The 13,900-nt window shown below is 44.4% G+C and overlaps 1 protein-coding gene across 1 annotated transcript in view; it reads left to right on the top strand.

The window, feature by feature from the left end:
• ARID1B (AT-rich interaction domain 1B) overlaps positions 1-12,846 on the top strand; it is a 312,324-nt gene extending 299,478 nt beyond the window's left edge. The window contains 5 exon segments of the mRNA XM_026044358.1: positions 47-197; positions 2,825-2,921; positions 5,865-6,654; positions 7,528-7,658; positions 9,748-12,846. Of these exon segments, the coding sequence (XP_025900143.1) occupies positions 47-197; positions 2,825-2,921; positions 5,865-6,654; positions 7,528-7,658; positions 9,748-11,460 (2,882 nt within the window). The 3' untranslated portion in view covers positions 11,461-12,846.
• Positions 12,847-13,900: the final 1,054 nt, after the last annotated feature.

Here is a 13,900-nt window from a genome sequence, read left to right on the forward strand (position 1 = left end):
CATGATAGGTTTAATTTGTGGTTCTTCTTTTACCTTACTGTTGCAGTGCCTGGAAGCAACGAGCCTTTCATGACCCCTGGACAAATGCCCAATAGTGGAATACAAGATATGTACAACCAGAGTCCATCCGGAGCAATGTCCAACATGAGCATGAGCCAGCGCCAGCAGTTCCCTTAYGGAAGTGGCTATGACAGGAGGTGAGTGGCTCTTCAGCAAAAAGCAAAGCCCCTTAGTGGCAACCATCCTCTCCCCTCCTTGTTTTCCCATCGCACCTGGCCGAGAACGCAGCACTCTGCGTTTCCCACAGCAGCTTAGTAAGTCACTGGGTAAGGGCTGAGCCTGGCTGCTCGCAGAAGTTAACAGAGGGGGAAGCATCACACCTTAGGAGTCACTGATAGCAAGTGGGTGTGTTTGGCAGCTGCCTGACAGCTCTGGCCTGTGATGGCCTAACGTAGCACTCACGTTAGGCACCCTGACCTGTTTGCAGATAAACGGTTGTTTGTTGGGCTTTTTATGAAAAACATCATCCTCAGACTAAATATGTCTGGTTTGTGGTCTGATAATGAATTGGCTTTGGAGAGTCTGRAGTCTGTTGTCTGAGTTGTAAGGACATCAGTCCATCAGGATCCTCATAATTTATCTTTTTGCTTGCCTTGAAGCAAGCAAAAATAAAATCAGTCTTTTTTGTTTATCCTGGAAAAGGATTTGGGAAAAAAAATCTTAAAATCATCAATGTCTGAGAATTGACATAGCCAGCAGAGAGGTTTGGGAATGTTTGGATTATAGTAAATATTCCAGAGGGTTTTGAAGGTATGGCTGTATCCCTGCTGGTGCTTTCACCTTCACTGTTAGTTTGCTGAGTGCAGCCTGAATGGTGCCGTGTGGCTCTTAACAAGTAACAGTGGAAGGGTTTTCAGTGTGAAGTGGTAGATGCTATAGAGTAACAGGGTTGTAGTCGTGTCATTCAGTGTCAGGTGACATTGCTGGGTTAAGAGAGGTTAAGGTGAGATTAGGCAGTCCAATGGAATGTGATAAATCAAGAGATTTTTTCCTTAAGGATTTTTATTCTTGGCAACTTTSTAGAATAAGTGGGTTTTTTTACAGAATGAGGTTTCCTTTGTCATTTTGGGGTTTGAACATGGTCTGGGTCCTGAAGGCAGTATGGGACTGCTGGTCAAAGCCACATGGTGCCTTTGAACAGTGACCCCAGCAAGTCCTCTCCTAAAGGTTACCCTGTCCAGCAAACGTTGGTGAACGTTGATTTCTCTGTTTAATATCTGCAATACCCAGCTAACGAGTGCTGGCAGCTTTTGTGAGAGCACATAAATACAATATGCAGCCTCGAGGTGTGTTACTTCTATTTTGGCTATTCCAACTCCGTTTTTCCCTGTTGGTTTGGTTCAGTGGTGCGGGAGGCTGTCTTTGGAGATTTGGTTGACGTCGTGCGTCCATAGAATTGTAGAGGTCAGAAAAGCAGCATACAAATGAGCTGCTGCATTTCTGCACCAACGCCGAGCTGAAGCCAACGTTACAGGCCCCAGTTCTCCTGTGCAGCATCAAATGTTGTAAATTCTGAAGCTTCTACAACTTGGCTTGTGGCTGTTCTGCGGCTAAGAAATTTAACATTTAGGAATTGTTCCCATATACATAGCATTTACCTTTGCTCAGTTTTACCTTGCTGTGCATATCATGTTGGACAACTGCAGACTATTTCTATCAGTTATCTTTGTCTTTTATCTGGCACTGGATAACTCATCTATTCATTTCATAACTATGGGAGATACTGAACAGCTATTGTTTTTCCTCTGGTCAGTGAGTTTTTGATACCTTTGGGAAAAAAATCCGGTGTCATTGCAGATTCCCTGCTCCTCTGTTTGTTTCTCTGGCTCTCCTTGCTGTACTCCTCCCGTAATATCCTCCAACTACAGGTGTGTGCTCTCCAGTAGTGAACAGAGAGGAGTGGCTGACATACTGGTTTGCAAGACCATGATATTTGTCAGTCTTAATACTTCCCAAGTGTTTCCTTTCAACTGACTGTCTGAAATGCATTAAAAAGTGTTAAAAATACTGCAGTTGTGCTGCAGTGTCCCTTGGAGGTCAGAAGGGGCTGTAGGTGAGTTTCCAAGTGCAACTTCAACTCGGCTTCTCGCGCGTGAAGCAACTGTGCTTCATTAGGAAGCTTTAATTAAAAATTACATGAACCTTAGCAGAAATGCAATATGGTACTGTTTTTACCTAGCAATGATGTGTTTAAATGTTACATATTGTAACATTAATGATATTTGTACTCAGTTTTTTTCATTATAGTCCAAATAGAATAACATCTTCCCTTTAATTCAGCCATTCACTGCTGATTATATTCTTCAGCGATGCAGAAAGTAGCTTTCTCGGAGATCTGCTCTTAGAACRGAAGAGTTATGACTTGACACCTCTTACCTGTAAACCTTCTCCTGATTTACAGGAAAAAGACATTTAAAAAAGACATTTACATTTAAAAAAATGCATGCTATGGCTGGTCTCTAACTCCACTGCAGCTGCCTGCCTTTCTTCTTTAATGACTGCACCTTGCTTGCATCCCTGACTGCTAACCCTAAAACTCTCTGCTGCATCTTGATCGCCCCTTCCATCTGCTTTGCCCACCCCCTTGCAGCCCCTGCAGCGGCCCAGCTGGCTGCGTTGGGCTCTGGACCACACCACTCTGTGCCTTGTCTTGTTTSCACATGGTGGATATCTTCAAGACATAAGGTCATTGTAGCAATCTCGTCTTCCAAGTGGCTTGAAAATTCCAGTAGCTCTAAGTGATGATGTAAATGCTTTGTTTTAGGCATGAACCATATGGGCAGCAGTATCCAGGACAAGGACCTCCCTCAGGACAACCCCCATATGGAGGACATCAACCTGGAATGTATCCACAGCAGCAGGTAGGAAAGGGGAAGACAGCTATTTTCATTAACATAAATTTAATAAATGGTCACTCCAAAGACCCCTGTACATCCAAGAAATTGTTTATACAATGTGTGTCTTTTGGCACAATGGACCACTGTAACTCCGGTCAAAACCATAGCTCAAGTGCATAAGCAGTGCCTATGTAACTAGCAAAATGAGTTAATTGTACTGAAAGAGTATAAATTTGAATGGATATTCTGTGAATGTGTATCAAGCAAATGTCCCAGAGTAATAACCAACAGGCTGAGAAAGGATAATTCAAAGGTTAGTTACGGGATGCTACAGATACAAAAAGCTGCTTGACTGTCAAAGGTAGGGACCTCAACTGCTGTCACACAACCCAGTGAGCCCCTGAGAAAGCTGGTTCAAGGCAAAACATGCAACTCTCCCAGTTACTTAGACGGCTGTGGTGGGCCATGCACCCAGTCCAGACAATGTCAAAGAATTATCCATCTTGAATATATATCATATGGTATTAGCTTATCTGTATGTCATTCCCAGTAACAATATGGGAATTACAGATTCCCCAATACAGATGTATGAGGGGTAACAGTTCAGAGGCATTTGGAGACTTTGGCCTCTCTGCATAATCAAACTGTTTAACACCTTGGAAAATACAAACCATATCCATTAGGAGGGTTTCTGTGAAGTGTGTTGTTGCTGGATACGATTCAATCTCATAAATCAATGGCAAAACTCCAGTGATGACTTCAGCAGGATGAGCTTCATCCTTCACATTGCTAGTCAGGTAATAGTTACTGTTGAAGCTAGCTTCTTAAATAGAAAATATTTATCTATAATATAAATATCCAAATTTAAGCCGGCTTTCGGCCAACTTAGGATATAGCTTTTCAGTTTACATTTTTACTGGATAATCGTAAAATCAGAAGAGATCTTACCTTTTTAGTACAACGTAACCTATCTGAAATTAGTTTCAAAATTGTTAGCTTATCTGTTTGGTTCAGATGTTTTATTGTTTTTTGAGCAAGCAGTTTGAGGTGATTTTGTGGGGAAATTGCAAAGGTAGGTAGAACACAACAGTTTGTGAGTCCCATACTAATACCTGTGGGGAATGTATTAGCCAAGTGTTCCCGTAGGCAAGAAGACARCTAGAATTTGTTAAAGAAAAAAGAAGTGCTGTCCTCAGTGCTTTGTACCCTGCCTCTTGAATGCCAAGTGCACCAATGCAGACAAGCAGTGCAGAATGAAGGGCAAGGATCCAGGCCTTGGCCCTGCTTTCCACTCCCATAGCATTCCCCTTCTTTGCTTGACTAGAGGGTAAGGTTGCTCCTTCCTTAGGCTTCCTTTCTGTCCACTGAACCTCGTAATAGTGCCAGACTAATGAGAAAAATGGCCTAGGAGCAAGGGAATGACCTGGGAAGGGGGGATGCTTGGAGCCTCAGCGTTTCCCACTGGCTACCACCTGGCRTGTGGCCTCTGCAAACACAAGGACATCGGCCTGCCTGCATGCATGTCATGTGCTTCATTCCTAAGTTTTATTATTTATTATTCACTTTAAGCACTCTGGGCCACACTGGCAGAAAGAGGCATCATCGTTTTAGGTGTGGCAGCTCCCAAGTCAGCTGTTAGTGTATAAATTGGCCGTAAGTGCTGAATTTACCACAGCAGGTAACTTGTGCAGGACTGAAAACGGGCATAGTCTTCACTTCTCACACAGCCAGCTGCTCTTTAGCAAGTTAAAAAACTAAAGAAAAAAAAAACCTCCATTAATGCAGCACAGTAGTTGTGGTTTTACGTGCACCAAAGCTGGAAGATGAGTTTATGATTCCCAGAGCTGTTTTAACTGACCCATATTGAATACATACTGAATTTTATCTGATGTTAACTTTGGTACATTAGTATACATTGTGCGATGTGGTGAGTTAAGGTGTCTGGGGGAGCTATAACTTGGAATTTAACTTAGATCATATATTCAAAAATTGCACATTTAATGCACGTTTTTTGCTTCAGAGCACTCAATGTGGTTTGAACTGTGGAGCAAACTCCCACAGGAACTAAGGACCATCACGAATCTCACCACCTTCTCAAACCACAAGATGTTTTTTCTGTCCTGTATCCTTAAAAATACATACAGGTTTATATGACTTAAAAACAAGGYGCTGCCCCCAAGAGCAGAGCAGCTCACCTTACTCAGCATTCGCCCGTCTGAGAGGGTGAGAAGGAAGGARGCAGGAAACCCTGGGTGGCAGCTCGCAGCTGCATCACTTAATTCAGTACTGATCAGCAGCATGAGAGTGCTTATAAATTGGAGCAGAATATTTGGGTTTGGCCATTTCATAAAATAATCTTATATAAAATGTAATTAGGGGGATCTGGGGAGAAGGATGGTTGCCCAAACAAGACCATGTTCCTGACAAGTACACAAAGAGCCAGCGAGCAAATTTATTTTATGTAGCTTAGGCTCTGTTGTAACATGCAGTGTTTCCGACATGTATGCCTGCAGCATATCTGGGTGGGTTAGGAGTTTATTCGGTGCTTGTCCCTGGAAAAGATTATGTTTCTGAATGGTTTTGGATATTTTTTTTGGCGACTAAGCATTAAAAAAGAGGTAAAATATCTCCGTGAGGACCGTTGTCTTTGCATGCGTGTCAGGAGTGACAAATAGATTTTATTTTTTTTTTTCTGACAGATAGGAATGGAAAGGGAAAGGGAGGAAATGAGAGCAAGCATGGGAAAATGTAGCCCAAGGATAAATTTCCTTTTAATATTAAGTTATGAGCACAGCAAAACAGAGGCTTAGAAAGAAGGCACCGGATTAAGGCCGCGCATAGGAGCGTGGGCCCGAGTCTGGATCGGCGCTGCGAGCCGCCGGCTGCTTCAGGGAGCTCTCGGGCAGGGTGCTTGTGCTTGCACGTGGAGCCAAAGTGACCGGTGCTCTTTCCCACACTTCCTTCCAGAACTACAAGCGACACATGGACGGCATGTACGGGCCGCCGGCGAAGCGCCACGAGGGCGACATGTACAACATGCAGTACGGCAGCCAGCAGCAGGACATGTACAACCAGTACGGCAACGCGTACAGCGGGCCYGACAGGAGGCCCATGCAGGGACAGTACCCCTATCCCTACAACCGGGAGCGGATGCAGGGCCCAGGGCAGATGCAGCAGCACGGAATCCCCCCGCAGATGATGGGGGGCCCCATGCAGTCGTCGTCCTCCAGCGAGGGCCCCCAGCAGAACATGTGGCCCGGCCGCAACGACATGCCTTATCCTTACCCGAACAGGCAAGGGCCCGGCGGCCCCGCGCAGGCGCCGCCCTACCCAGGGATGAACCGCTCCGATGAGATGATGGTACCTGACCAGAGGATAAACCACGAGAGTCAGTGGCCTTCTCACGTCAACCAGCGTCAGCCTTCGTATATGTCCTCCTCAGCCTCCATGCAGCCTATCACTAGACCTCCTCAGTCATCCTACCAGACGCCACCCTCTATGCCAAACCACATTTCGAGGGCTCCAAGCCCGGCATCCTTCCAGCGCTCTCTGGAAAACCGTATGTCTCCAAGCAAGTCTCCTTTCCTCCCCTCCATGAAGATGCAAAAGRTGATACCCACGGTCCCAGTGTCCCAGGTGACAGGGCCTCCACCCCAGCCACCTCCAATTAGGCGAGAAATCACCTTCCCCCCAGGCTCTGTAGAAGCATCGCAACCAGTCTTAAAACCAAGACGAAAGATTACCTCAAAAGATATTGGTAAGTATCAAAACAAAAGCCAAGGCCAGAAACGGGCAGGGAGGAAGGGATGTTGATTTCCTTTTTACCCTGGGAAAGTATTTTGCCAAACAGTTAACTTACCTGGTAACTGTAAGTGATGGTGTTTGGTAATAATGTACTAACATCTGCGTCAGAGAGGGTGGTGGGTGAAAGTCAGTGYAGCAGATCTGACGTGAAATGAAAGCAATATTGTATTTGGAGACCTGGGGTCTCCAAAAATGCGCATTTGCATGAAGATGAAGCTTGTTTTGGACTTCCAAATTTCAAGTGTTGAAAGGTTTCTCAGAAAGTCCGTTCAGCTGGCATTACAACATAGGTTTGAGTAAAGGTTTTTACACTCTCCTTCCATAAAAGTTCTCAACAGATACTGCTCTTCTGTTGTGTACTTACAGTCTCTGCCTTCTTTGCATGGCCCATTGATTCATTCAGTGTTATTTGTCGTGTTTATTTCCCTCATATTTCTATGAGGGATCTTCCTATGTAGAACTCATGTTACTACATGTCACAGTTCCAATTTGCYATACCTCTGACAGAATATTCTGCTTTTATTTATGGACTGTTTGCTTTGCCAAACTTCTCAGAAGTTTGCAAGGACTTTATTTCAGCTTCAGCAAAGCCAAGAAGAGAGGCCCTGTTCAGATGCTTCCCCAAACAAAGGCAAAGCAGCAGTTTTTCTGGAAACATTTCACAGGGCTAAGTGAAGCCATGAAACCATGGTCTTGAACAAGCATAATTGAAACGACTTCATTTATATTCTGTATTCTCAGCATGTTGTCTTCTTCGCAGACTCACTGATGGTCTCCTAGCGTGCGCTAACGCTGGTGTACTTTCCCTCGTTCTTTCTTTCTCCAGTAACTCCTGAGGCCTGGAGAGTGATGATGTCTCTCAAATCTGGCCTTTTGGCCGAAAGTACCTGGGCGCTAGACACTATTAATATTCTTCTGTATGACGACAGCACTGTTGCTACTTTCAACCTCTCTCAGGTARGTGGGGAAGCAGTACTCCCCCTCGGCCTTTTAAGGAAAGGAAATGGACGTAAGATATATGAGGAAATGCTGAACTCTCTTCAAATCAGCCATCTTAAATATAATTGTGAATATCCCAGAAGTTCCCTTTTTAATTATAACAGTGAGGAACAGGAGAGAGCTTTGGGATGTAATAGGGGAAATAATCAGCATAACATAAAGGTGTATCTTGTGAAAAGGACCATGCAGGATTATCAGAACTGCAGCCACAGCAAAAGTGTTAACTTAATGTGTTAAGTCCTCATATGTTATAGTACGTGGACAATTGTAATAAAGAGCAAAATGTTAGTGATTTAGTTTATCTGGTCTTTCCTTAAAGGTCTTTTCAAAATGTTAAGTTGCTTCAAGGCCGTCTTTGGGTCCCTGCCTTTCGTATTTCCCCAGCCCAATAGGAAGCCTCTGGAGTTTCTGAACTGCACGCSTTTTATTTAGTTTCTCCTTCCAATAAAGTAGTCTTGCACAGAAATATCCCATTGACAATTAGAAGGCTAAACTCTGCTGTCTATGCACAGGACACAGGTAACATAGGATTTAATTGTGTGCTTTTGCCTCACTGCTTGCCAGCATTTCTCAGTTCCACTCTAACAGTGGCAGTAATAGATGGTATAGTAACATAATGTGCATAATATAAAATTTCTACAAAGTGAATATGCATTTTATCTGTGCCATTCATTCCTTTGTTACTAGTAGTGTAACTTAAAAGTTGGCATTTTTTTAGTATAACGATGCTTTTTAAGGTAGAGACACAGRTTGTACATTTTGTCCCACCTGTTTTTAGAGCTGGAGATATCGATAGCAGGATTCAGCTCATCCTAAAGCAGAGGCCTAGAACAGGTCAGCTGCCTCAGACCCTAGAAATGGCCTGTAAGAGGCCACTGATTATAGAAGGAATGCATACAGTTAAGTTAGATGTGCAACTCCTGCAGATGYCTGAGGTTGTGAGGTGCATTTCATGCAAATTCTGTCAAAAAATTTCATTAATGCATCCTGTGCAAGTTGTGCGAATATCAAACAACCTTTACATTTGTTTGGTTCCTTTTGCCTTGGACTTGATTTGCACTGGAATTGAGACCTCTGTGTGGTAACGGATAATTCTTGCAGTTCTTAATTCTTTTTGCGTTTGGCAGTTGAGTTTGTAAGAGAATACAGAACATCATAGGCACTGGTCATCTAACTAAAGAAAACAAAAGAACTGTATGAAATATGATTTAAACCAACTTTGGGTGTAAGGACAAAAGGATATGTTTTGCTGCACACCTATTAGCCCACAATTAAAGCCACCATTGCAGCCAGACAATCAGGCTGAATATAGTAACAACAAAGCATCTTTAATAATAAAGTCACAGAGGGCAAATTAGCATCAAGCCCAACCATTGTCTTTCAGCAAGGAAGTCATTACAAGTTAATTAAGAGGATTAAGCCCGAATGAAAACTGTTTCTGAAGGGTGACTTACAGCACCCTGCTCCAATAACAATTTTTAAATATTGACAGCATGAAGAAAACTATTCCACTGGAGATGGGATATTAGTTTAGGATGTCAGGACCTAGAACCAGTCCTGCCAAGTCCCAGGGGTTGGACACTTGGATGTTGAGACTGAGAGGCATGGAAGGAGAGGAAGACTATTCATATGGTTGACTGGAGGCACCTGGTAAAAATTCAGTTCAGAGAACCAGAAGTAGTTAGGAAGTTCAGTTCTCTGAGCAGACGGTAAGGAGTAAAGATAYGGGGCAGTGCCAAGAGGGCAGGCAGCTGGGTTAAACGTCTGCGGTAGCTCCAGGGAGGCCTGTAGACAGAGTCCTGTCCTCCTGGTAAGTGTTACCATTTCAGCAAAGGGCACCATGAGAGTCTACAGAGAGAAAACACACTCAGTGGACAGAATGTAGAAGCATTTCTTTTGATGAACTTTTGCCATGCAGGATCTAGTCCTTGCTTGTCCAAAGCAGGAGGAGGGAAGTACGCACAGATGTACGCGTCCCTGTTCCTAATGACATTCCATGCAATGAAAAATATTTATCTGATTCCTATGTTCTTTCTTCTCCCCTCAGTTGTCTGGATTTCTTGAGCTTTTGGTAGAGTATTTTAGAAAATGCCTGATTGACATTTTTGGAATCCTTATGGAATATGAAGTGGGAGATCCAGGTCACAAAGCACTTGATCACAAAGCAGCCAAGAAAGATGATAGCCAGTCCTTGGCAGAGGATACTGGGAAAGAGGAGAACGATGAATGTATTGACTATTTTGATGAAGATGAGGAGGAGGGGGAGGATGAAAAGGTAGAAGGAGAAGAGAAGAGCATTGTTTTTTCCACTCCCGGTGCCATTGCTGATCCAAGTGAGAGGCCAAAACAAGCCAGTAAATTTGACAAGCTGCCAATAAAGATTGTAAAGAAAAATAATCTGTTTGTTGTTGACCGATCTGACAAACTTGGACGTGTTCAGGAATTTGATAGTGGACTCCTCCACTGGCAGCTTGGTGGTGGTGACACGACCGAGCACATCCAGACTCACTTTGAAAGCAAGATGGAGATCCCTCCACGCAGGAAAGCCCCTCCTCCCTTGAATTCTCCAAGCAAAAAGAAGGACCTCGAGGGGAAAGGCGAATCTGAGGAACAACAAGAGAAGAGTATAACAGCTACCATTGATGATGTCCTCTCAGCTCGGCCAGGAGCGTTGCCCGAAGACTCCAACCCCGGTTCCCAAACGGAGAGCAGTAAGTTTCCCTTTGGGATCCACCAAGCCAAAAGCCACCGGAATATTAAACTGCTGGAGGACGAGCCAAGGAGCCGGGATGAGACTCCTCTATGCACCATAACCCACTGGCAAGACTCCCTGGCCAAACGCTGCATCTGTGTGTCAAATATCGTCCGTAGCTTGTCCTTTGTGCCTGGCAATGACACCGAAATGTCCAAACATCCAGGCTTGGTGCTGATCCTGGGAAAGCTGATCCTTCTTCACCACGAGCATCCGGAAAGAAAGCGAGCGCCACAGACATACGAGAAGGAGGAAGAGGAGGACAAAGGTGTGGCCTGCAGCAAGGATGAGTGGTGGTGGGACTGCCTCGAGGTCTTGAGGGATAACACATTGGTCACGTTAGCCAACATTTCTGGGCAGCTAGACTTGTCTGCTTACACGGAAAGCATCTGTTTGCCAATTTTGGATGGCTTGCTGCACTGGATGGTGTGCCCCTCGGCGGAGGCACAGGATCCCTTCCCGACCGTGGGGCCCAACTCGGTTCTTTCGCCTCAGAGACTCGTGCTGGAGACCCTGTGTAAGCTCAGCATCCAGGACAATAATGTGGACCTTATCTTGGCCACGCCGCCCTTCAGTCGTCAGGAGAAACTCTACGCTACGTTAGTTAGGTACGTCGGGGACCGCAAAAACCCGGTCTGCCGAGAAATGTCCATGGCGCTCCTATCGAACCTTGCGCAGGGGGACACGCTGGCGGCGCGCGCCATAGCCGTGCAGAAGGGCAGCATCGGCAACCTGATCAGCTTCCTGGAGGACGGCGTCACCATGGCCCAGTACCAGCAGAGCCAGCACAACCTCATGCACATGCAGCCGCCGCCCCTGGAGCCACCCAGCGTAGACATGATGTGCCGGGCGGCCAAGGCCCTGCTGGCCATGGCGCGGGTGGACGAGAACCGCTCCGAGTTCCTCTTGCACGAGGGCCGCTTGCTGGATATCTCCATATCTGCTGTCCTGAACTCTCTGGTCGCCTCTGTCATCTGTGATGTACTTTTTCAGATCGGGCAGTTATGACATAAGTGAGAAGCCAAGCATGTGTGAGTGGAGATTAGAGGGTCACATATAACTGGCTGTTTTCTGTTCTTGTTTATCCAGCGTAGGAAGAAGGAAAAAGAAAAGAATCTTTGCTCCTCTGCCCCATTCACTATTTACCAATTGGGAATTAAAGAAATTATTAATTTGAACAGTTATGAAATTAATATTTGCTGTCTATGTGTATAAGTACATCTTTTTATTTTATTTTTTTTAACCAAAGTTGCTGTCTAGTACATTCAAAGGTCACACTTTTTTTTTTTTTTTTTCCATAGATTATCCTTTTCAATGTTCTTTTCCATGTTTGTATTGCATATTTTTTTGGGAAGCGAACTAGTGACTTTTTAAAAAGAAAAAAAAAATGTTATGGCAAACCATTGTATGATGGAAAAAGAGTTTCATCACTTTGAAACGAAAAGGTGACAAATTACCAACCTACCAAGTTCCTGTGTGTTTTATTTTTTCAAATAAGGAAAAAGTATAAAAAAAACTTGTATACCATCACCCAAAGCTCTGTGCAATAGAAGATTCTAGTGATGTAGGTGTAGGGGATCAAGGAGGGTGTCAGGCAGTARTCAAAACTATTATATACAGAATGATATGGGTTTCTCCACAGGAGAAATGGTTACATTAGGCTAGGAGCAAAACAAAACAAAAAAAAATTCAAGTTAAAAGATTTTTAAACAAAACCTGATGACGAACATCAATTGCTTCCTCACCAGAACTGTCGTGTCTACATCTGTTTTTTTGACCTTCCACCGTGACAGTTCTTCACAATTCCTTTAATCATTTTTTAAAATATTTTTTTATTGCCTAAGGGCCGTGATGTATATAGAAGTTGTACATTAAACATACCCTCATTTTTTTTTTTTTTAGTACAAAGTTTTTAGTTTCTTTTTCATGATGTGGTATCTACAAAGTGATAGTAGAATTTTTTTTTCTTTCATTTGGGCCATATCTCCGGAAAATAATAGTAAAAAAAAGAAAAAAGAAAAAACCCAACACAGGAAACCAACAACTGAGGGTAATGTACAAGTTTCTGTATGTATAAAGTCATGCTCTATTTCGGGAGAGCAGCCGATCACAATTTGCTTTATAAATCAAGGTGTGGAAATGGTTACGTATGGATTGATTTAAGAAAATGGTTACCAGTCTACAGACAAAAAAATATATACAGGAAAAAAAGGAAGAAACACAACTTCAAAGATTTTTCAGTGACAAGAATCTGCATTTGTATTTCAAGATAATGTAGTTAAAAAAGAAAAAAACTTGATGTAAATTCCTCCTTTTCCTCTGGCTTAATGAATTTCATTTATTCAGTATAAAATCTTTATATGTTCCACATGTTAAGAATAAATGTACATTAAATCTTGTTAAGCACTGTGATGGGTGTTCTTGAATAATGTTGTAGTAGCCATGTGGGGTGTCCGAACGCAAACTAATGGCAAGAAAGAGCAATAACGAGTGGTCTCTTTCCCCCGCCTTACTGTGACCTTCCAGAATASTGCTGTGCTGCTCAGGCACCGCAGCAGCTTGCTCTCTGTTTAGAGGAACGCTCGCAGCTCGCAGGGAAGGGCTCTGAGTCATTATTTATAAAGCCAGGGCGCCCGAAGGGCAGCAGCACGATGCAGGTTTCCAGTCTCAGCGCTGGGCTTGGGGGGTGGCTCTGAGCTGGGATGTTAGAAAAAGTGACACAAGGTTTTGTGAAAGCAATAACCCTCGAGAAGAAAGCGGTCTGTGATCGCTACCTGTACTGCTCTCCATGGGTTAAAGGCGCAAATACCCCTGTGATGAGGGGATTTAGAATAAACACCCACCCACCTCTAGATCCTGCATGTGTCACTGCAGACTTGCAGGGCCTCTCATCCCGGGACCCGCCWCTCAAGTGGATGGGGCTCTAACAGAGCACGTCCATCGTTAGGATGGGCGGGAATGGCCCTTTCGGGATCAGCTCTTCTCACCTGGTGTCAGGTGCATCCACGCTCTCACCTGGTGGTAGCTCATTGCTGAATGCCATTCAAGCCCTAAGTTTTGCTGTTCCATCTCGGATCGCTGGCTTTGTCCATCTGACCATGCAAAGCTGGGACTAATCAGTGTCCCTGGACTCGGCACATAATTGCGCTGCTGGCGAACGGTCTCCTCTCCAAGCACAACACAGAGGTACCTGAAAACTACTGCCCGGCACACACGCTTTGGCACGCTGCCCATCTTGCTCATACAGATTGCGGCAACATTAGCGTATGTAGGGAATTTCGGAGCCAGGTAAAGTATATAGCGTTAGGAGCCGCCTTTGAAACGTGCCTCCCTAGTGCCTCCCCTAGTAGGGGAGTGACTCCCCTAGGAGGGGAAAGCCATTTTTCCTTGCTGCTTTTCTCGGGCGCTGATTTCTGCCACCCTCCTCTCGGCCTCCGCCGTCCCTCAC

The sequence above is a fragment of the Nothoprocta perdicaria genome, unplaced genomic scaffold (genome assembly GCF_003342845.1).
Source record: "Nothoprocta perdicaria isolate Ctin4 unplaced genomic scaffold, notPer1 scaffold_36, whole genome shotgun sequence".
In the NCBI taxonomy this organism is placed as follows: domain Eukaryota; kingdom Metazoa; phylum Chordata; class Aves; order Tinamiformes; family Tinamidae; genus Nothoprocta; species Nothoprocta perdicaria.